Source organism: Rattus norvegicus, chromosome 1 (assembly GCF_036323735.1).
Source record: "Rattus norvegicus strain BN/NHsdMcwi chromosome 1, GRCr8, whole genome shotgun sequence".
Lineage (NCBI taxonomy): Eukaryota > Metazoa > Chordata > Mammalia > Rodentia > Muridae > Rattus > Rattus norvegicus.
The window spans coordinates 86,689,128-86,712,760 of NC_086019.1; the positions used below are offsets into that span (position 1 = coordinate 86,689,128).

At 51.5% G+C, this 23,633-nt stretch overlaps 2 protein-coding genes across 4 annotated transcripts; both read left to right on the forward strand.

Moving 5' to 3' along the window:
* Nucleotides 1-3,481: 3,481 nt before the first annotated feature.
* On the forward strand, nt 3,482-7,336 carry Gng8 (G protein subunit gamma 8). 3 transcript variants are annotated; one of them, XM_039098799.2, is made up of 4 exons: nt 3,482-4,060; nt 4,151-4,216; nt 6,794-6,879; nt 7,082-7,283. In XM_039098799.2, exons 3-4 carry the CDS (start codon nt 6,796-6,798, stop codon nt 7,208-7,210), a joined length of 213 nt encoding a protein of 70 aa, XP_038954727.1. In that variant the 5' UTR covers nt 3,482-4,060; nt 4,151-4,216; nt 6,794-6,795; the 3' UTR covers nt 7,211-7,283.
* Nucleotides 7,337-18,562: 11,226 nt separating this feature from the next.
* On the forward strand, nt 18,563-20,946 carry Ptgir (prostaglandin I2 receptor). Its single transcript, NM_001077644.1, has 2 exons — nt 18,563-19,499; nt 20,524-20,946. Exons 1-2 carry the CDS (start codon nt 18,645-18,647, stop codon nt 20,917-20,919), a joined length of 1,251 nt encoding a protein of 416 aa, NP_001071112.1. The 5' UTR covers nt 18,563-18,644; the 3' UTR covers nt 20,920-20,946.
* The last annotated feature ends 2,687 nt before the right edge of the window (nt 20,947-23,633 follow it).

The window sequence follows — 23,633 nt, forward strand, 5'->3', positions numbered from 1 at the left end:
GCAGCTAGGTATGGTTACCATACCTGTTGTGTTAGTGCTCAAGAGACAAGCAGAAGAATTGTTTTAAATTTGACCAGGCTAGACTACATGGTAAGTTCCAGGCCTGCCCCTCACCAGCACCATGGCACCTCCTTTTGTTCAGACCCTGTTAAGCCTGCTGTGGTTGCACGGAATATGGCTAAGTGGGTAAGAGGATCTGTTCCTCAACAATGTCAACCAACCAGAGCTCCCAGGGACTAAGCAACCATCCAAAGAGTCCACATGGACAGACCCATGGCCCCAGCTGCATATGTAGCAGAGGATGATCTTGTTGGGCACCCCCCCAACCCAGTGTAGGGGAATGTCTGGGCAGGGAGGTGGGAAGGGATGGGTTGTTGGGAGGGGGAACACCCTCACAGAAAGGCGAGGGGATTTGGATAGGGGGTTTATGGACAGGAAACCAAGAAAGGGGATAACATTTGAAATGTAAATTAAAAAATCCAGGGCTTGGGGATTTAGCTCAGTGGTAGAGCGCTTGCCTTGCAAGTGCAAGGCCCTGGGTTCAGTCCCCAGCTCCGAAAAATAGAAAAGTTAAAAAAAATAAAAAAATAAAAAAAATCCAATAAAAAAAAAAGAGTATCTGTTCTTGCACAGGACCCAGATTGGACTCCCAGCACCTACAAGGTGACTCACAACCATCTGCAGCTCCACTTCCAGGGGATCCAACACCCTCTTCTGACCTCTACGGGCACCAGACACAAGCAGTGCACACACACACGTGCAATGCAAGCAAAGCACTCATAATAAAAACTTCTTTAAGGGGTTGGGGATTTAGCTCAGTGGTAGAGCGCTTGCCTAGCAAGTGAAAGGCCCTGGGTTTGGTCCTCAGCTCCGAAAAAAACAACAAAAAACAAACAAACAAAAAAACTTCTTTAAATAATAAAAATTAAGCTTTGGGGCAGGAGAAATGGCTTAGTGGTTAAGAATACTTTCTGTGGGGATTGGGGATTTAGCTCAGTGGTAGAGCGCTTGCCTAGGAAGCGCAAGGTCCTGGGTTCGGTCCCCAGCTCCGAAAAAAAGAACCAAAAAAAAAAAAAAAAAGAATACTTTCTGTATGATTTTAGGCCATGGACCTGAGGTATGCCCTCTGACCTCACCAGTGTCCTACAGAATTACCCATATGGCTTTGGGCAGCTCTGAACTTAACCCTGGTAGCCAGCCTATGTCTTAAGTTATGAACTGACTTTGGGTTGGCTTAGGTTTGACTGGTCTGTGGTAGTGGCACTAGAGATGGGGGACCCTCTAAAACTCAACATCTCTACCTAACTGTACACGGTCTTAAAAGATATAATTATGAGTTGGGGGGTGATAGCTGGTCCCTGTAGTTCAAGGTCAGTCTGGTCTACAAAGCAAGTTCCAGGATGGCCAGAACTGTTACACAAATAGACCCTGTCTTGAAAAACTAAGAAGGAGGGGTTGGGGATTTAGCTCAGTGGTAGAGCGCTTGCCTAGGAAGTGCAAGGCCCTGGGTTCGGTCCCCAGCTCCGAAAATAAGAACCAAAAAAAAAAAAAAGAAAAGAAAAACTAAGAAGGAGAAAGAGTGATCTAGGAGGGGAACTGGCTGTAGTAGATGCTGTGACACAAATAAACTTGTCACTTGTCGATTCTTAAAAAAAAAAAAGAATACTTTCTGTTCTTGCAGAAGATCTGGGTTCCGTTCCCAGCACCCACCTGGTGCTCCACAACCATTCATTGGTACCTGTATGGTACATACATAATACATACATAGAACAAAAGACTCCTACACATAAAATACATTTTTTAAAGATTTATTTATTTTATTTATATGAGTACACTGTAGCTGTTTTCAGACACAACAGAAGAGGGCATTGGATCGCATTACAGATGGTTGTGAGCCACCATGTGGTTGCTGGGAATTGAACTCAGGACCTCTGGAAGAGCAGTCAGTGCTCTTAACCACTGAGCCATCTCTCCAGTCCCCATAAAATACATCTTTAAAAAATGAAAAAAAAAATGCTGTGTAGCCAAGGCTGGCCATGTGCTGAATCCTGGGATTACCGATATGTGGTACCTGTGGTTTCCTGCACAATGCGAATCCCTTTACCAACTAAAATACACCCCAGTGCCCTCCTCACTCCCCCTTTTAGGCTGTTTCACTTTCTAGCACCAGTTGAGATGGAACTCACTGCGTAGTCCAGGGTATCCCAGAATTTCTGGTCTTCCAAGCTCATCATCCCCAGTGTCCCGATCACAGGTACCCTGGGACTTGGTTTTAGATAAAAGCCTCAAAACTTCTCTATAAGGAACATGTTGACAAGGTCAGAGGCAAAAGGCAGAAGCCAGATAAGGAAGTCAAGAAAAAGTGAAGCCAGATCGAATTTGTGGGAAGAAACTGGATTCTGGACTTACTTTAAGATGCTTAGTGATTAAGGACTTCGAGATGGTTCAGCTGGAAGATGGCCTTTGCACCAAAACTCTGGGCCCGAGTTCCACCCTGGCACCCACATGGTGGGAGGAGAGAACGGAGGCTCACAAGCTGGCCTCAGTTCCATATCGAGGCTGTGGCACTGGCACACACCTCCCCATACACATAATAAGTAAATCGTAAATATATAAATAATAAAGAGGCGGCTGAGGTCTGCATATTAGGAGGGAGCTGTCTGTCCTCCATCCTCCTTTCTTTAGCCTTTGGTCGGGAGACGGGTCGTCGCCCTGTCTTTCCAGCTTTAAGTAAGCTGGGTTTCCTCCCTACTGGCGGCCTAGGCCAGATCCGGGGATGAAAACCAGCTGCGGGAGGCGCCAGGCTCGGCGCACGCCCAAGCCCCTCCTAGGCGCCGGCAGACACCGTTCTTCGGCTCCCCTCCCCCTCCCGCAGCCCCGGCCCCAGGCCCTGGCACGTCCGGCGCGCCTGATACTTTCCAGATGTGGGCCGTGTTCTCCTTCCAACCTGGCGCAGGAGGGAGGGGGCAGGGAGCCAGGGTTCCATACTCCCAACTCCAAAAAGCTATCAGGGTGGCTCTGGCTTGTCATCCGAGTTCTCTTGGAATGGCCGATGCAGGAGGGTCGCAAGTTCAAAGCTTGCCTTGGCCACAGAGAAAGTTCAAGACCAGTCTGGCGCAACTGTAGGAGACTGTAAAAGTAAAAAGAGGACCGTGCAATGCAACTCAGTGGTAGAGTTCTTGTTTAGCACATGTGAGACTTTGGATTTTATCCCCAGTGCTGGTAGGTGGGAACTATGAAGAGGCTAGTATCTTTCCCCCGCTAGTCTGGCTTCCCAGGGCAGGCTGTGAAAACCGAATTAGGGTTGAGCTGTCTGCAAAAGCAACGCTTCTCTCTACTCCACCTCTTCCCAGTGTTCCAGCATCTCAGAGAGCCAGAAAGAAAAGGAACGTCAAACCCCGCCCTCACATCCCCACAGACCACGCCCCATCCAACACACCCCACAAAGCCCCGCCCTTGACCACACCCACAGCAGCTCCCTCCCTATAAGCTCGGCCTCCCCCTGTGGTCCAGCGGGGGAGGCACCTTGTGTTTCTCTTGTCTCTTGGCCAGCTTGACTCTGTCTCTGAGTGTCTGTCTCCAAATCTCATATATGTATCTGTCTTCTGTGAACTCTCCCTGTGCAACCCACCTATCCTGCGTCTCTCTCCGAACTTAGTTCTCCTGTTTCTGCACTTCTCACCTCTCTCTCTGAAGTTCTCTGTCCTATTTTCCGTCCTTTCACTCTGATCCCTCACTTCTTTCACCTTCCTAGGAAGCCATTTTCCTCTCTTATCCTCCTTGGGGGTCCCCCAGATCTCCGGTTTTCTATCTCCAGCAGGGCGGACAAGGAGGTCTAGTATTTGCTGCTTCTGCTTGCGCTCCTCCAGCGACTTTGGCTCGCAGGCGCCCCCGTGTGGCCAACATGGAGTACTGGATGGCGGCGAGGGTGAGCGCCCAAGCAAGACATGCTGGGGTGTAGCACGAGACATTCAGAGGTGGTGCGACCTACGCCAAATGTGAGGGCACGCCTCAGAGGTGGTGTGGAACGCCAGGAGATGACGTGTGACTGTGTGACAAGGTGAGATTACGAATGACAAGAAGGGATTGAGTGGGACTGTCAGAGAAGGTGTGATGTGTGGCTAACCATGTGACACTTTGAGTTTATCAGTGAGCCTGTGGGCCACTGTGCATGGCATCGGACCTGAGAGAGGAACTACCTGGAGACTGTTCGTAAGTAAGTCTGACCATATATAAGGGAGGACATGCGTGTTACGGGAGCAGAGTGAGTCAGGGGACGCTGGGATGCCCAAGTGATGAAATGAACCAGTGATGCAAGAGGGAGGCTCTGGAGAGGGACCTGGTGTGGCCAACTGTGTGGATGTGAGACAGTATGTCTGCCACACTGGTGAGTCCTGAGGAACTGGATGACTATGTGTGATGCTGAGAGATTGGCTTGCGTTTGTGACTGCCTGTGCAAAGGTGTGTGATTGTTTCTGGTGTCGAGATCAGTGTACGGGCAGGACAAGGGGAATAATGAATGAGGAAGAGAGGAACAGTGTGTGGGCCTGACAAGCATTGGTGATACAGACTGTGAGGTCCAGCAAGGGTTATGTCCACAACGGTGTGTGTGTGTGTGTGTGTGTGTGTGTGTGTGTGTGTGTGTGTAACACCATGCTATTGAACGTCAACAATGTGTGACACCAAAAGACACATTGTGCCGCTATGACAGGGATGACATATGATGCTGTAGGGGGAGGGAGAAGGTGGGCCACTGTGTATCAGAAAGGTGTAAAGGTGACCACACAAAGTCACCCTTGGAAAGAAAAACACCTGGTTCTGTCTCACACCAAGCAATGGAGCTCTTGGCAGAGAGGCTGAACCAGTGTGTGGATGTGAGACTCTGAGAGAGTGTGAATAAGAACTTCCGGAGAAGTTAAAACTGCACTTGTAGGTAACAATGTATACATTTGAGTCTCTAAGATACGGTGCCTAACTGTGCAGTGACTCACAAGCTTTGCTGTGAGAAATCGTGAGTGACAGCAGTGGACAGGTATATTGAGACCTTTGTCATTGTGTGTTGAGCATGGGGGAGCATTAGTCAGTGACCAAGCAAAGTAAGGTGCATCCCTGTGTGAGCGACTTTTGAGCATGAGTCTGTGTGCAGTGAGAGGGTCGCCGTTATGGGTTGAAGCTGCTAGTTTGACAGCCTGTGAAGGAGTGAGAGGCTGCATGGGAGAGGCTTGTGTGCATGAGCGGATACACCTAGAGGGCCCATCTTTTAACCCAAGTGTAACAGAGGGACTCCAGAGAAAGACATGCTAGAAACAGGAATGACTGAAAAACAGAGAGAATGAGACAGAGAGAAAAGGAGGAAAAGGAGGAGAAGGAGGAGGAGGTGGGAGGAGGAGGAGGGGGGGAGGGGGAAGAGGGGGAGGAGAAGGAGGATTCATTATTGCAGGGATTGGACTCAGAGAAACAGACCCAGGGCATGGAGACAGGTGGTGCCTAGGAGGAGGAGGCGGTCCTGAGGGGCTGCACCCCAGGGGAGGGGGCGGGGCTGGGAATGGGATCTGCAGCTGCCTCTGTCAAGCCTCTGTCAACCGCCAGCCATCCCAGCCCTGAGCTGCAACAGGTAGGTAGGTGGCTCTTGTCCGGGTCCCAGTAGCTGGTTAGATGGCCACTATCTGTCCCTGTAGGATTGAATGAGTGAATGTGTGAATGAGAGAATCAATGACTTTATACTTCCGCGTGTCTCCATCTTCCCCTCTGTCCTCTCCTGTTTATGCCTCCCAGTCTTTCTCCTCTTTCCTTGCTCCGTTTCCCTTCTAATCCCTGCCATGTCCCCCTCTGTCAGGGTTTCTCCTCTCCCATCTCCGTCTATCTCCTCCGTCCCCGCTCTGTCTGTAGTGCCCTCTACTCCTTCCCTTTGTTCCTTCCCCCGTCCTCTTCCTCATCCTCTCTCCTCCAGTATCTCTATCTCCATCCTCAGTCTGTTTTCCTTCTCCATGCCTGTCATTTCTGACACTCTGTCCCTCCCTTGGCCTTTTCACTTGTCGCCCTCTCTGCCCCTCTGCATGGCTGGCTGGGTTGGCTTGCCCCAACCCTCTTCCCAGCCTGCTAATGAGCAGAGGAGCCTTTGAGGCAGCCAGCGCCGGGGAGAGGGTGGGTCCCTGAGGGTGGCAGAGGGGGCAGCTGCTGCTGAGGCCCTAATGAGGCCCCCTCTGTGCCCCTCCCGCCGAGATCTTAATTCTCAGTTCTCCCTGGAGTTGCTGCTAATTGGCCTGGGGAGGGCCCCCCCTTCCTGGCTCAGGCTCTACCTCCCAGGGGGTGAGGGCACCTGGATCAGTAGGTTCTGTTCAAGCACCTGTGGCCCTGTCCTTCTGGCCCTCCCTCCTCCACCTGCCTCTCAGCCTCCCATCCTGTGCATCCGTCCTTCCTTCCCCGTCCCTCTGCTCTTCCTCCAGCAGCCTCTTGGTACCTCCATCCGGGCACCCCTCTATCCCCTTGTCTTCTTGAGCCGTCACTCTTTCCTCTACCTGTCTCTGGGATCTCATTCACTCATAGTCACAACCACTTCTGTTACTGGGTCACACCACTGCCTCTCTCTTTTTTTTTTTTTTTTTTTTTTGGTTCTTTTTTTCGGAGCTGGGGACCGAACCCAGGGCCTTGCGCTTCCTAGGTAAGCGCTCTACCACTGTGCTAAATCCCCAGCCCCACACCACTGCCTCTCAATACTTTCCGGGGGGATCCAGAGTGCTCCAGCCCCCCAGTCCACACTCCTGCCAGGCCTTTAACCCCTTTCCTCCTGCAGCCATGTCCAACAACATGGCCAAGATCGCTGAGGCCCGCAAGACGGTGGAGCAACTGAAGCTGGAGGTGAACATCGATCGCATGAAGGTGCATAGACCGATGTGGGAAATAGGTTGAGGGTCTGCGTTAGGCTCCGTTGAGGGCGGAGCCTGGAGCTGAGGCGGGATGGGAAGGTGGGACTCGGGCCTGGGGGCGTGGCCAGTCGAGGCGTGGTCAGACACGGGGCGGGGATTTGGACGCTCCCGCGGACTAAGCCAGGGTCAACTGCATCTCTATCCCTCGCCTGCAGGTGTCGCAGGCGGCAGCGGAGCTATTGGCTTTCTGCGAAACGCACGCTAAGGATGACCCACTGGTGACTCCTGTCCCTGCCGCCGAGAATCCCTTCCGCGACAAACGACTCTTTTGCACCCTGCTCTGAGCCCCCAAGATAGTTTTATCCTCCCGCGCAGAAATATGAATCCAATAAACTTGGTGACTTGGTGGTGCCTGCACTTTAGGGGAAAATGAGGCACGGGCAAAAACGTGGGGGCCACCTTTGTGGGGAGTCTGCGTTCCGGCTCCTCTTTCTTTCTGAGCGTGTGTGGAGAGTTGTGTGGATGGCGAAGCACTGCAGCCCCGCAAGAGATGAGTACGCAGTGTAGCCTGTTTTCTTTTTTCATTTTTCCCATCAGCTTGAGAACACCTGGCTATCTGCATGATAACCATTTCACAGCATTGGAACTGAAGGTCCCCTTCTCAGGGGTCCTTCTGCGAGGTCCTGACTGAGGGGCCAACTACAAGCTCCCTGGACCCTTGGCTGCCTCATGTCTTCCATTCCCTCCTGGGTGGGACTTATAGGCCTCTCTGCTCGTCCCCTGAAGAACCCATCCAGGTTTTGCATCGTGTTGCCCACACCATTGGCTTATTTTGAAAACAAAATTCTTTGGTGATTTATTTTTATTTTATTTTATTTTATTTTTTCCGGAGCTGGGGATCGAACCCAGGGCCTTGCGCCTGCTAGGCAAGCGCTCTACCGCTGAGCTAAATCCCCAACCTATTTTTGTTTTTTTTTTAATTAGTGTAGACATTCACATATTTTCTTTTTTTTTTTTTTTTGGTTCTTTTTTTCGGAGCTGGGGACCAAACCCAGGGCCTTGCGCTTCCTAAGTAAGCGCTCTACCACTGAGCTAAATCCCCAGCCCCCATATTTTCTCTTTTTAATGTGTATTGGTGCTTTGCTTGCATGTCTGTCTGTGTGAAGGTGTCAGATCCCCCGGAACTGGAGTTATAGACTGTTGTAAGCTGCCACATGGTTGCTGGGAATTGAACCAGGGTCCTCTGGAAGAGCAGCTCTTAACCTCTGAGCCATCTCTCCAGCCCTGATTTATTTTACTTTAAATTATGAATGTGTGTATATTTGTGTGTGCGTGTGTGCACATGAGTGCAGGTGTCCAGAGAGGCCAGAGGAGGGGGTGTCAGAGTCCCCTGGAGCTATTGTTAGAGGCACTGAGCTGTTACATGGGTGCTAAGAACCAAACTTAGGTCCTCTGTGGGTGCTAGAAATTTTGGTCCTCTGGAAGAGCAGTATGTGTTCTTATCTACGGAGCAAACTCTGCAGAAATGCGTCCACACAAAGCCCCCCACACACCCTCCCTTGACAGGCTCTCATTTCCTAGCCCTGGCTGTCCTGGAACTTCCCTTGTAATCCAGGCTGCCCTCAGACTCACAGAAATCTGCTTGCCTCTGCTTCCTTAGTGTTGGGATGAAAGGAATACATAAACATGCCAGGCTTCTCCATACCCCCTTCCTTTTAGGTACTGGGGATTAGAACCCAGAGCAAACAAGCAATTTACTACTGAGTCAGGCACCAGCCCCTTACAGAGGATTCTAGGCAGGGGCTCTACCACTGAGCCACGCCCCCAGCCCCTCACTGGGGGATCTAGGCAGGGGCTCTACCACTGAGCCACGCCCCCAGCCCCTCACTGGGGGATTCTAGGCAGAGGCTCTACCACTGAGCCACGCCCCCAGCCCCTCACTGGGGGATTCTAGGCAGGGGCTCTACCACTGAGCCACGCCCCCAGCCCCTCACTGGGGGATTCTAGGCAGAGGCTCTACCACTGAGCCACGCCCCCAGCCCCTCACTGGGGGATTCTAGGCAGGGGCTCTACCACTGAGCCACGCCCCCAGCCCCTCACTGGGGGATTCTACGCAGATGCTTCCTGTTAAACCATTTCACAAATCCTCATTTTACTGTATATTTTACTTTTTTTTCTTTCTTCTTTTTTTCTTTTTTTCCTTTTTGTTTTTTCAAGACAGGGTTTCTCTGTGTAGCCCTGGCTGTCTTAAAACTCACTCTGTAGACTAGGCTGGCCTCGAACTCAGAGATCTGCCTGCATCTGCCTCCTGAGTGCTGGAATGAAAGGTGTTTGTCACCACATCTGGCTCCCCTCTCTTTTTTTTTTTTTTTTTTTTCTTTCTTTTTTTTCCTGAGCTGGGGACCGAACCCAGGGCCTTGCACTTGCTAGGCAAGTGCTCTACCACTGAGCTACATCCCCAACCCCCTAGCTCCCCTCTTAACTTGCTATTTAGAGACAGAGTTTCACTGAGTAGTTGGGCTTGCAGACCTGTGCCACCAGGCCTGGTCCTCTCTAACTTACTTCTGTCTTTAAGCACCGACCTTGTTCTTAATCCATCCACCCATTGTTCACTCTTTCGAACTATCCCTAGAACTGCCTTGACTTGGGCGATGCCGGGGATATGACTGTGGCAAAGACATCCTTGGTTGGTTCTGGGGTTCTAGATGCTGCCTCCACTAGGCAGAACTGAGCTGAGAGAGAGAGAGAGAGAGAGAGAGAGAGAGAGAGAGAGAGAGAGAGAGAGCAGTGCTAATGAGAGCTAGCTCCTGGCCCAGCTCTGGGGATCATAGAGGGGTTCCTTGTGGAAAGGACATCTGGGCTAGTATGCAGAGTAAAATAAGAAAATCATGTGGTTAGAGGGGTGCTCCTGACTTTAATCAGAGCATTTGGGAGGCAGAGGCAGGCAGATCTCTGAGTTCAAAGTCAACCTGGTCTCCTAAGTGAGTTCTAGGATAGCCAGGGCTACACAGAGAGAAAAACATTGTTTCAAAAAACCAAACAACAACAACAAAAACAACCAAACCAAATAAATCCAAAACCAAACAAAAGCACAAAAGAGAAAGTCCTGTCATTAGAATTTACAAGAAACAACAAATGAAGGAGTCAATCACTCAGGAGCCCCCCACCCCATATCCCTGACCCCCTGCACTCCTGCCCCCCCCATCCCTGCCTCCTCGAATCCCTCCTGCTGTTATCTTAATCTGGGGTTCCCATGGGCTCCAATTCAGCCACGCTTTTCTTAGCTGTGAGGACAGAGGTCCCTGTTCTGTTTCCTGGTACCCACTGTAAACAGAATATATGGAGCTCCCATTGTGGTTTGGAGGCTATTTTTGGCCTAGATGATGCTTGGACATGTTCGTAATTTGGTTGTGACGCAGAAAGGATTTCTCATCAAAGTCCTTACTTCCGGCTTCCCTGAGGGCAAATTTTATTTCATATTTATTTATTTATCTACTTTTAAAGGCAGTTAAAAAAAGATTTGTCTATTTTATGTATATGAGTACAGTGTAGCTGTCTTCTGACACTGTGGCATGGGACCCCATTACAGATGGTCGTGCACCAGCATCTGGCTGCTGGGGGTTGGGTTTAGGGTTGCCCCTAGCCCCTGAGCCATCTCTCCAGCCCTCATTTATTAATTTTAACAAGGTTTTGCTACGCAGCCAGGCTGGCTTCCGATCCACTATGCTCTTGGTTCAGTTTTCTGGTATATGCCAACATGCCTGGCCTTCTCCGTGATTTTATAAGGCTTCTGGGCCGTCTAGCTGAGCAGTGTCCCCATGGGAGGCACACATGAATAATTATTTGTTTATCAACAACTGACAAAGGAAATGATTCTACTTGGATCTAGCTTGGGAACCCAATTATTTTACTGAGGCCAATTACAGGAACATTGGTGACTCAATGGCAGCTTCATCACCAAAAAGCCCACCATGGCAGAGTTAATGATGCAGGAAAACTGCATCCCTGGAGCTCCCAGTCCAATGTGTAGGCATTTCCACGGAAGAGTGTCTCCTTCCACAGCAACTGGTTACTGCTTAGATAACTGTAAAGGGGGCTACGGGAGTCTGAGGAGGGAATGGGTGATTTTGGATTCAGTGAACGTATGGTCAAGTAGATAAATCATTTTCCACTGGGGTGTGTGTGTGTGTGTGTGTGTGTGTGTGTGTGGTGGCTGAGTTGAGTGTGTGCTTTGTGTGTATGTGTGTGCACACAGTGGCTGGGTTGTGTGTGTTGTGGCTGGGTTGAGTTGTGCATGCAAGGTTGTGTGTATGCACGCTCGTGTGTGAATAGGTACACGTTTGCACATTGTATATGCATGTATATACATACAGCTAAGCAAAGGTGTTTCTGCATGTCCTTGTGTGCACAATGCATGTGCCAGTGCAGGTGCACGTACACACCTGTGGGTGTGCATACGGAGTTTGGAACTTTCTAAGCTTCCTGGACCTTAAAGTTTCCCTTGTCTTGGGTGCCTTTCTCTTCCCTCCAGAGGAGAATGTTTTTGGTTGGAGGAACAGCTATGGAACAGTAGGCTAAGGAATCAGAGTCACCATTCACCCTGGGGGCTGCTTAGGGACTTCTTAGGTGGAATGAAAAAGGGAACGTTGTTTCCACTGAAACTAGGGAGCAGCTCGTGGGGTGGCTCTCTCACTGACGTGCTTGTGATGTGAACATAGGAGCCTGAGTTCAATCTCTAGCAACCATGTAGCAAGCTGGGAATGGTGAAACTCAGTTGCAATCCCACTGCTGGGGGGCAGAGAGGGACCGGACGGCTGATACTCACTGGCCGGGCAATCTAGCTAAATCGGTAAACCCTAGGTCCCAGGGAGGGACACCATCTCAAACAAACAAGCAAACAAATAAACAAACAAACCCAGGGAAAAATTAGGCTTGATTTATCTAGCTATCAATATATTCACTGACTTCAAAACTACCCATTCCCTCCTCAGGCTCCTTAGACACCACCCTACTTCAGAGTCGGTTACTTTTGCTGATGGAGACTGGACCCTCTTGTCTCCTGAAGTGGCTCACTGGGCTTTCCTCCCCAGGAGGCCTTGCGTGAGCCTGGTAAGTGCTCTGCATTTGCATTGGATTAGGGTCCCATGGGCCCCAACTCTGAGCTTCCTGTAGAATGGAGACAGGAGCAGCTATAATTACATCTCCTTCCTGCTCCCACCTCTCAGCCCGCTCCAGTCTGGTTGCATCATGTCTGTGGGAGCCCCAAGGGAAAAGGGGGACAGAGAGAGAGAGCCAAGGATGAGCTGGGGGTGGGGGAAGGAGTGGGGAAGGACACCTGGCGGGGCACAGCCCCAAGGCTGCTGGACTGCCTGTAAACCCAGCCCTTCACATCTTAGAATCTGAGAGGATCTGCTGAGCCCCAAGTTTCAGTTTATTTCTTTCTTTTTACATTTGATGGTGTGTGTGTGGGTGTGTGTGTGAGTGCGTGCGTGCGTGCCTGTGTGCGCACATATGTGCATGTGTATGGAAGTCAGAGGACAATTTGTGAGAGTTGGTTCTCTCCTTCCACCACGTGGGTCCTGGAGATGAAATTGTTGGTATCGGGTTGGGGATTTAGCTCAGTGGTAGAGCGCTTGCCTAGCAAGCGCAAGGCCCTGGGTTCGGTCCCCAGCTCCAAGAAAAGAGAAAATAAAGAGAAAAAAGAAAAGAAAAGAAATTGTTGATATTAGGTGCCTTTCCCTGCTGAGCCATTACACCAGCCTCTGTTTTCTGCCCCCCACCCCCCCAAGGTCTTACTTTTACTTTGTAGCCCTGGCTGGAACTGGCTAAACTCGTGATCCTTTTGTTTCTACTCCTGAATGCTGGGATTACAGGTTGGGATTTTTTTTTTTCCTAAATTGGGATCCAGCTTTGCAGCTTTGGTTTGCCTCAAGCTCCTAGCAATCCTCCTGCCTCCTTAGCTTCTCTGGTGCTGTGATTGCAGTCAAACTTTTAGACCTGTTTTGTTTGTTTGTTTTTCCAGTTTCTCACTCTGTAGCCCAAGCTGGCCTTGAACTCAGAGCAATCTTTCTGCCTCCTCAGCCTCAGGGGTACTGGTATTAGAGGTGAAAACTCCACCAGGCTCTCAGCCTTGTGAGGAAGGAATTTGGAGAACCTAGACCACTAGTTCTCACCTGACCCACTTTGGGCCACCGGGAAACACGAATATTTACACTACTGTTCATAACAGTAGCAAAATTACACTTATGAAGTAGTAATGAGAATAATTTTATGGTTGGGGGTCGCCACAACGTTGGGAACCATATTAAAGGGTTGCAGCGTTAGGAAGATTGAGAACCACTGGCCTAGACTGTTGGAATTTAGTGCCCTTCCAGACTGGACTCATTGTGGTCTCTGCTTCCTCCTGCACCTTGCTGATTTGGGGGAGGCTGTTGGGAAAGTTCTGGGGAGTGGTTGGCAGGAGGGAAGTCAGGAGATGGGGGAGGGGAGTGACAGAAATTGGGAGGAGGCAGAAACCTGAAGTGGGGGCAGGGAGACGAGGGTAGTCCTAGCTTCACCAGACACCAGAAGCACTTGATTAATCAATCTCATTAACTTCACAACTCCTAATGTCACTGCCTCTGGTCACCCTGGCTCTTTCCTGTCACCCCCAGCTCTGATGTCAGCTTCGGGGACCTGGATTTAGCTGGGGTCAGACACAGGCCGAGAGGTGGGGGTGTGGTGTGGTGTATGTACGCCTAAGGAAGTGCCCCTCCCAGTCCCGGCCCCAGTGCTAGGTTGTCCATCCTCATGAATAAGTTCCCTGCCTCTTGCTCTTCACTCCCGGTGCTCTGCAGCAGCGCTGGCCTGGCTCGGGAGACCTGGGAGAAAAGAGAAAGCCCAAAGCCCAAAAGAGCGGGACAGCCTGGAAAGGTCTAGAAACTTCCTGAAGCAGTGCTGGGGCAGAGTGAGACGAGACAGGCCTGACGTCAGGCATGGGCAGAGGGTAGAACATGTATGGAGCACATGGGTGGAGTGAGACACAAACATGGTCCCAGGAAGGAAGGGACCAAGGCATGAGGTGGGGTCTGCAGCAGGAGCTGACTGGGCTGGGACTTGCCTACCCAGCCTCTGCACAGCACGTGGCAGTACGCACCCTCATTGCTTGCTGTCTTCTGAGCCCCTCTCTGCCCCTCCGGCCTTACTACACAGTGATTATTAGGTTTGTTGAATGAACGAACGATAGCTCCAACAGCTATCCAAGAGGATAAAGACTATTTTTCCACAGTACCCCACGGTAGGCATTCGTTGAAGAACACCAAGGCTTCACAGTGAGTGGTGAGAGATGGGTCTGGGGTGATGGCTCTTCTTGTTTTTTTTGTTTTTGTTTTTGTTTTTGTTTTTCGGAGCTGGGGACCGAACCCAGGGCCTTGCGCTTGCTAGGCAAGCGCTCTACCACTGAGCTAAATCTCCAACCCCGGTGGCTCTTCTTGTAAAGTCACCTGCCACCAAGTCTGAAGACCTGAGTTCCATTCCCCAGGACTCACTCACATGGTGGAAGAAAAGAACCCATACCCACAAGCATGCCTTGACACGTGAGCGAAAAATACACCAACTCAATGAATAAGACATAAAACTATTGGGAGCTCTGACATGTTGACACATGTCTGCAAAGACACCTGTGAACCGGCAGTATACATGTCCCCATACACGTCACAGACCCGTGCCTATCTGTGCATAACGCAAAGCAGCAAAACTATACCCATGGAGGAGGGATGGCCCAGCGGAGAAGAGCACTTGTTTTTGCAGAGGACCTGGGTTTGACTCCAGGCACTCACATAGTGCCTCAGAACTGTCTATAACTCCACTTCCAGGCCATCCAACATCTGCTTCTGACCTCTTGGGACCCCAGGCATGTATGTGGTGCACAGACATATGTGTAAGCAAAAACACTTATACATATAAAATGGGTAGGTTATTTTTTTTTTTTTTTGCAAATTACTTACCTGTATACCTGGTCATATCTATGCACATCCCTACTTGAGACACCTATGTGCATACTCTATCCCCGCCTCACAGAAAGCAGCGAGCTAAGGACCTGACTATAGAAGAGCTAAGAAAGACACTCACAGAAGTCGTGTAGCATAGTAGCATCTCTCTCTCTCTCTCTCTCTCTCTCTCTCTCTCTCTCTCTCTCTCTCACACACACACACACACACACACACACACACACACACACACACACACACAGACTCACACTTTAACTTGTAGCTTCACATGCCAAGTTCCGGGTTCCCATCATCCTTTCTCTGCTCCCTGTCTCCCTCACCTCTTGGAGCCATGTCTCTGAGTAAGTCCCCATTCTCTGTAGTGTATGTCCTGTCCTTCCTCTTCTGAGGAACCCTGGGGTCCCTTGGGGAGGCTGAGTCTTGTTGTCTGTGGTGGGTAGAAAGCAATTTGCTGAGTCACCCTCACAGGGCAATGCTCTGTTCCCAGAAACCGAGTGAGGGCACAGATGGCCCACCCCTCACAGGAAGGCACCTGGTGCCAGGCAAGGAGGCACACAGAGCCATGAGTAACCTTGTCCCAAGGTCCCTTTGTCCCCTCTTCCATAGAGCTGTGGCTGGTGCTTCCCTACCTGCTTGTTTGGTCTCTGACCTTTGGAGAGAGAGCCTTGTGCAGCCCCGTCTGACCTAGGACTCACTGGGTGGTTGAGGATGACCTTGAACTTCTGGAGTACACAGCTACACACCCCAAGCCAGCCACTTCTGACCCAGGAGCAGGGGAGAGGCAGCTGGAACAATGGCTGGCATCCGCAGGGTAATGGTTCCAAGAGGTGTGAGAGGGGAAACAGAGGCCTAGGAGAGTGTGAGGGCTGACTTGTCCCAGGTCCCTGGGCATAAGAACCAGGAGACTTCCCAAAGAGTAAGAGATGGTGATGGGGACAGGAAGTCAGCCAGAGGAAGCTCCGGGAAGCAGAGGTCCCATCTCCCCCTCCAAACTCCCCTGATGCTGAGGCAGGACACCAAGCTTGCCAGGCATCATCCTTCATTAATACGGGATGACTTCCCGAGTTCCCTCTGGCTTGCCTGGGAACCAGAGCCCATGACAGGGACCATATGGCCCGCAGGCCTGCCCCTCACAGCTTCCCACCCCCACCCCATCAGGCTCCTTATTCCCCGGGGCAGGGCTGGGTGGTCCTTTGGGGCTCCCCAGGACAGCTGGAACTGGGGATCCATCCTGTCGGAAGCCAGGAACGCCAGCTTGGTGGCAGCTGGGCACGGGTGATAGGAAAATGTGGTCACCACGGTGGGGGGGGGGTGGGGACAGAGGGCAAGGCAGCAGCTGCCTGCAGTCCAGCCCTGCATCAGGAGCTCCCCTGCCCTTGAACATGAGGCATCTCTGTACTGACCTTTTCCCTGCTCCACTCCTGTGGGTGGGATGCTGGCTGTACTCAGCCACATGCCTGGGACCCATATCAGAGAGGAGGAGACTGCGGTAAGCCACCCCTTACCCAGTCCAGGACCATAATACATCAGAAAGGGGGTCACATTGGTTCAGGAATGAAAGTCAAGTGGATGTGTAACCTCCCTGAAAAACAAGGGTGTCACAACTGGGTGTGTAGGAGGAGCACAGAATATTATTGCTAGCACATTGGGGACTGAGGCAAGAGACTTGCTGAGAGTTTAAGGGCAGTCTGAGCCACATAGTGAGGCCTTGCCTCTCACCATCGAACAAAACAAAGCTCGCAGGCCTTGCTGCCAAGCAGATACTTGAGTTTGATCCCAGGAACCTACATGGTGAGGAGAAAGAGACAGAGACACAGAGACAGAGAGAGACAGAGACAGTCAGAGAGACAGAGACAATCAGAGAGACAGAGACACAGAGACAGAGACAGACAGAGAGACAGAGACAATCAGAGAGACAGAGAGACACAGAGACAGAGACAGAGACAGAGAGAGACAGTCAGAGAGACAGAGACAATCAGAGAGACAGAGACAGTCAGAGAGACAGAGACAATCAGAGAGACAGAGAGGCACAGAGAGGCACAGAGAGAGAGAAACAGACAGTGAGAAAGAGAGAGAGAACTGGCTCTTGCAAGTTGTCCTCTGACCATAAGCACATCATGGCAAGGGCGTGCATGCACGCGCACGTTTTTTAAGGTTAATATAATTTTTTGATTACATAGAAAATTTGAGGCCAGCCTGGGCCACATGAGATCCTATCTCAAAAGCATAGCAGAACAGCAGCACAGCAGGAACAGATAATATATTTATTTATTTATTTATTTATTTATTTATTTATTTATTTATTTATTTATTTTGGTTCTTTTTTTCGGAGCTGGGGACCGAACCCAGGGCCTTGCGCTTCCTAGGCAAGCGCTCTACCACTGAGCTAAATCCCCAACCTCCAGATAATATATTTATAAAAAAAGCCACACTGGGTGACTCGGGTCTTTGAGGTCCCTTCTGACCCTCAAGCAGGAACTGTGGAGTCAGTGAAGGTCCCATCACCTCTGTGTCGACAGCTGGGCTGACACTGGCAGGGGAGGAGGGTGCTGAGGGAAGCTGGATGGAGCCTTGTGTGTGGGAGCAGTGCTGGACCCTGAGATGGCCATCTTTTGCCAGAGTGTTGCTGTGGAGGTCAGTGTCATGAGCGTGACCTGGGTCCTGGAAGTGCTATGGAGTGAAGGGAGAGGTCAGCCTTTAATGGTAGGTCACCAAAGCCCCGTGAGCTGCAGACTGTGGATGGACTGTGAGTTCTAACAGACTCAGGACTCTGAGCTCCTAATCGAGGAGGCCAGGGATAAGGTCTGGCCAGGCGGACTCCTTCCTCAACTCCTGGAAGGAGTGAATTGTGTCCAGGGACCAGGGTTCTCTGTGGTGTCTGGAAAACACTACATCATGGAGGAATTTCCTGGTCATTTCTCAATCCCAGGGCCAGGGCCTAACCCCAGGGCCTGAAGCCCAGAATAGCTCTCAGAGGCCGTTCACACACAGTTCAGGCCATGGCTAAGCCAGAGAATCACTCAGCACTAGGACCTGTCTGGCTTCCCTGGGGGGGTTCTGAACCTGGGTGACATGAATAGGGATTTATACATGAATGGGGTTGGAGAGAGAGAGAGAGAGAGAGAGAGAGAGAGAGAGAGAGAGAGAGAGAGAGGCAGAGACAGAGACAGACAGAGAGACAGAGACAGAAATACCCAGAGATAAATGGACAGACACAAAGATGAGATGCTGGGGGAGGGGTGGACAGCAGAGGCTGAGTGGGATGATGGTAGCAGCAGGTGACCATGCTGGGGACTGCATGAGGAGGGGACAAGAGGACAGGCAAGAGATGGATACTCAGAGCAGGGGATGGGGTACAAGCCAGGGAAAGCAGGCAGGGAGCCGGAGGGGGCCTCTGGAGACCAGCACAGGGGGAGGAGGGCGGGGCAGAGAGGAAATGAAAAAAGCTGGGGCGAGGAGGCAAGATGAGGAGGGAGGGCGGGCCCTAGGAGGGAGAAGCTGACAGAGACCTACACAGACCCGCAGACGGACAGGAGGGACTGAGGGACTTCAGAAGGCAGAGGCGCCGGAGGAGGGTCCAGAAACCAGAAATGTAAAGGAGGTGGCAGAGAGGCTTAGAGGAAGGGACCGGGGCAAGGGACAGGGAACACTGAGGCACAAAGGGACAAGGACTGACAGAGAAGGAAAGAAACAGGAGAGGGACAGACACTGGAGAAGACGGAAACAAAAGACAGAAACACACGCACACGGGGAACTGGGAGTTGACTGGCAGATCCCAGCTGCCCTGAGGATGGTGGCCAGCGGTGGACGTCCTGATGGTCCCCCTTCTATCACCCCCGAGAGCCCTCTCATTGTAGGTGGCAGAGAGTGGCAGGGTATGGCAGGTTCTTGCTGGAACATCACCTACGTTCAAGACTCGGTAGGACCTGCCACCAGCACCCTGATGTTTGTGGCTGGTGTGGTGGGCAACGGGCTAGCACTGGGCATCCTGGGTGCCCGACGGAGGTCACACCCATCGGCGTTTGCAGTGTTGGTCACTGGGCTGGCAGTGACGGATCTGCTGGGCACGTGCTTCTTGAGCCCCGCGGTGTTTGTGGCCTATGCTCGAAACAGCTCTTTGCTGGGCCTGGCCCACGGTGGGACGATGCTGTGTGACACTTTCGCCTTCGCTATGACTTTCTTCGGCCTGGCCTCCACGCTCATCCTCTTCGCCATGGCTGTGGAGCGGTGCCTGGCTCTCAGTCATCCCTACCTGTACGCCCAGCTGGACGGGCCCCGCTGTGCCCGCTTGGCTTTGCCTGCCATCTACGCTTTCTGTTGTCTCTTCTGCTCACTGCCCCTGCTGGGCCTGGGCGAGCACCAGCAGTATTGTCCCGGGAGCTGGTGCTTCATCCGCATGCGTTCCCCCCAGCCTGGTGGCTGTGCCTTCTCCCTGGCCTATGCCAGTCTCATGGCCCTGCTGGTGACCTCCATCTTCTTCTGCAACGGCTCCGTCACTCTCAGCCTCTGTCACATGTACCGCCAACAGAGACGGCACCATGGCTCGTTTGTGCCGACCTCTCGGGCACGAGAGGATGAAGTTTACCACCTGATTCTGCTGGCCCTCATGACAGGCATCATGGCCGTATGCTCCCTGCCTCTCACGGTGAGTGTTGCTTGGAGCTGGGGTGCAGGGGGAGGAGGGGAGGGCAACATCCATCTCTGCCCTCCACCTGTCATGCCCATCTAGCAGATGTGGAAACCGAGGCTCAGAAAGGGTGAATTGTGTACCATGTACTCCTGAGTACTCCATCTCTCCGCTTTCTTTGGCTCCACTAGACAATCCCAGCCCTGAGTTGTCTGACCCTGTCAGCACCTCTCAGCCGTCTCCCCGATCAAACACTGTTGTGATGATAACAGGATTCTCAACTCACAAACACTTGCTTTCTGCTGACACAGCGCTTAATGGCTTCCAAATGCCTCTTCAGATGAATTTCAAATTGACTTTATACAACCATTTCAGAAGCACTGGGCAGGAAATGACACTGAGGTCCCATCCTGCCACCCTCGTTATAGAAAGATGATAGTGCGTGTTGCCCGAGATCACACATGCTGACTCTCCGTCCTGGCTCTCCCATCCCAGAGCCTGGGCGTATAACCACTAGCACCCCACCCACTCCCTGAGCCTGGGCCCTGCCCTTGTCCCCCAGACCCCTTCAGCTTCACAGGGACCCCGTGCTGTCCCTCTCAGTATAGCAGCCAGTGAGGCTAGCCACATCTTTATGTTGGGTCCTGGAATAGGGTTTGGGATGGATTTGGGGGTGCTGAATCCTTTTGAGGGTTAACAACATCTGACAAACTCATTCTCAAGCACATGAGGGTTTGGGAGCCTCAGAGGGCTCAGGCATCCGTGAGGGCTGGGGGTGAGGTGGGGGCCTGGTAGGTGGGTGCCCACGGCCCCACCCTGTCTTTCCCCTGCCCGGCTTGCTGTCTCCTGGAGCTTTGCTGTCCTCTGCTCCCTGGATGCCTGCACATGTTAGCAACTCAGCCTACATCTTTCTTCATCTTATCTCATTTCCTTCCCCTCTGACAGCGTAAGTACTCATCCCCGTGGGTAAGAAGTGGGAGGTGGGGTGTAAGGATGGGGAAGGACCACCCATGATGCATCTGTTACCTGCCCTGTCCCTCAGATCAGAGGATTCACGCAGGCCATCGCCCCAGACAGCAGAGAGATGGGGGACCTCCACGCCTTCCGTTTTAATGCCTTCAACCCCATCCTGGACCCCTGGGTCTTCATCCTTTTCCGAAAGGCTGTCTTCCAACGCCTCAAGTTCTGGTTGTGTTGTCTGTGTGCCCGTTCTGTCCATGGGGATCTGCAGACGCCCCTCTCCCGGCCCGTGTCGGGGAGAAGAGACACACTGGCTCCCGATTCTCTCCAGGCTAAGGAAGGGAACTGGGTGCCCCTGTCAACCTGGGGTACGGGGCAGGTGGCACCATTGACTGCTGTGCCTCTGTCTGGTGGTGATGGCTGTTCTGTGGGAATGCCATCCAAAACAGAGGCTGTGGTTGCCTGCTCCCTCTGCTGATACCTAAGCTGGTCCTGCTTGCCATCCTAAGCCCCGTGTCACAGGACCAGAAGCCAGAAGAGCGGGGACTCAACTGATAATAATAGAAACCACATATGTGACCCCCAAAGTCTGGGGGTGTTTGCTGCTGCTTCTCCTCCTTTGCTATGGTGGTCAGAGGCCTCGGGGAGAGAGTGAGGGATACGGAAGGTTCTGCGGCTCTCAAGAAGGATTTTCTCAACTAGGACCTGCTCTGGTCCCTGGCCTCCACCATCCATTTCACTGTCTAAATATTTAAGGAGCAGAAAATTCCCAGAGGCTTCTGTGGACTCGAGTCTGCTAGAGTTTAAGTGTCTGCTCTCCTCTTCCACTGAGGGGGCCCCTGGCTGCCCACCCCAGGTCCCCAGGGGACACAAGGCATTCTAGCAACTTCTCTCAGAAATGTTCCTGCCTCCCCCCTTCCCCATCCCCTATCTGACTTGGGGATCCTGAACCCCAGAAGGAAATGAGAAGAAGGGAAGGCTGTTGCACTGCAGGTGACATTACTGGACATGTGTCTGGCCCAGGAATGGCCTGAGAAATGCCCCAGCTATCTTGGGGAATTGTGCTGTGTGGACTTTGGAGGCGGGCACAGGGACGAGGCAGACATGGTGGTGATGTAGCATGCAGAGGCCCCAAGGGACTTGGCAGGAGTGTTCTGTTGAATGCGGGTCCTAAGCCTGTCCCCCAACCCTGGAACAAATTCCTGCCTCCTTTCAGAGCTGGACCTCAACTCACCATCTTCGGAATCTCCACAAAAGTTTCCCTCACTCATTCAACAAACTCCCCTCCCCGGAAGCCCTAAAGTCAACAGGCATTCACCCTTCCTCGGATCAGGGCCACAGAAAAGTCCCGGGCCTCCAAGCAAAGAACTCTGGGTGTTGAGAAATGAGCTGGCTGGCATGAGGGGAAGTGGGTGAGTCAGCTGGAGGGCTGGGCTGGGGGAGGACAAGTCAGTGCTCCTCGCTGCTGTTCCTCCTGGTTCCTGTTTCTCAGGCACTCTGGTCATTCTGGTCCTCCCAGTCCATCTGTTTGGCAGACTTTCCAGAAAAGGTGGAACCAAGGCCCCGGAGAGAGCAAACCCCCAGCCTGGGTCACATGAAGAAAATGGGGAGTAGGTCTGTATCCCACGATTTCTCATGGCCTCAAGCCTGACACCCCCACCCCCCCATCCCGGAACTGTGCCTCAGTTTCCTTTCGACTCTAATCTGACAGTGGTATTTTGGGGATTAAAGGACTCTCTCCCTAAAGAACAACTTAGCACAGGACCTGGAAGGAAGCCACAGTGGGTCTTACTATTACTGCTGTCGCTGTCAATGTTGTTCTCTGGGCAAACATTAGCAGAAAACAAGGCAAGGATTTCTTTTGGCTTTTTTCTTCCGAGAAAGTATATTTCAGATCACTCTCAGGAAGAGCAGAGTGTCGGGAGAGGAGAAAGCAGGTTGAGGGAAACTGGGTGTGGAGGTGCATGCCTGCCTGTACTACACTCAGGCAGGAGGGTCGGAGTTCAAGGCCATCCTCGCTACTACATAGAGAGTTCGAGGTCAGCCTGAGGTATTTGAGACTCTCAAAATCAAATGACCACAACAGATAAAATCACAAAGACAAACCAATCTGAATTAACCAGTCCTCAGGTACTAAAAGGTACCGAGTGGTGCCGCTTGCTGACAGTGTAAATGGTCCAGATACTGCTGAATGGGTAATTTGCTGTGAATGATAATTGGTTAAATGGTCATTTTTATTTACGGGTATTTTACCACAATAAAAAAAAATGTAATACTGAAAAAAGGATGAAGGCTTCTAGAAACCTATGTCGTCTATGTTTTAAAAAATTATTTTATGTGTATGGCTTTTTGCTTACACTGTGTGCCTGATGTTTGAGGAAGTCAGAAGAGGACTTCAGATTCTCTGGAACTGAAGCTATGGATGGTTGAGACCCACCACGTGGTTGCTGGGATTTGAACTCGGACCTCGGAAGAGCAGTCAGTGCTCTTAACTGCTAAGCTACCTTTCTAGCCCCATGATTTTCTTTTAAAGATTTATTTATTTATTTTATGTATGTGAGTACACTGTTGCTGTCTTCAGACACACCAGAAGAGGGCATCGGATCCCATTACAGATGGTTGTGAGCCACCATGTGGTTGCGGGGAATTGAACTCAGGATCTCTAAAGGGCAGTAAGTGCTCTTAACCACTGAGCCATCTCTCCAGCCTGGTTTTGTTTGGATGTGTGTGTGTCTTTTTCCTCTTGCTCTATGAATCTCTCTCTTTTTCTTCGCTCTCCTCTCTATCCCCCTCTCTCCTCTCTCTCTCTCTCTCTCTCTCTCTCTCTGTCTCTCGTGTGTGTGTGCGTGTGTGGTGTGTGTGTGTAGTATGTGTGTGTGGTGTGTGTGTGGTGTGTGTGTGTGTGGTATGTGTGTATGGATGTGTGTGTGTGTGGTGTGTGTGTAGTGTGTGTGCATGTGGTGTGTAGTGTGGTGTGTGTGTGTGGTATGTGTGTAGTGTGTGTGTGTATGTGTGTGTAGTGTGTGTGTATGTAGTATGTGTGTGTATGTGTGTGTAGTGTGTGTGTATGTGTGTGTATGTGTGTGTGTGTAGTGTGTGTGTGTTGTGTGTGTTGTGTGTTGTGTGTGTGTGTGTCCAGAAGCTAGCACTGGGTCCTTTTTTTTTTTTTAAAGATTTATTTTATTTATTATA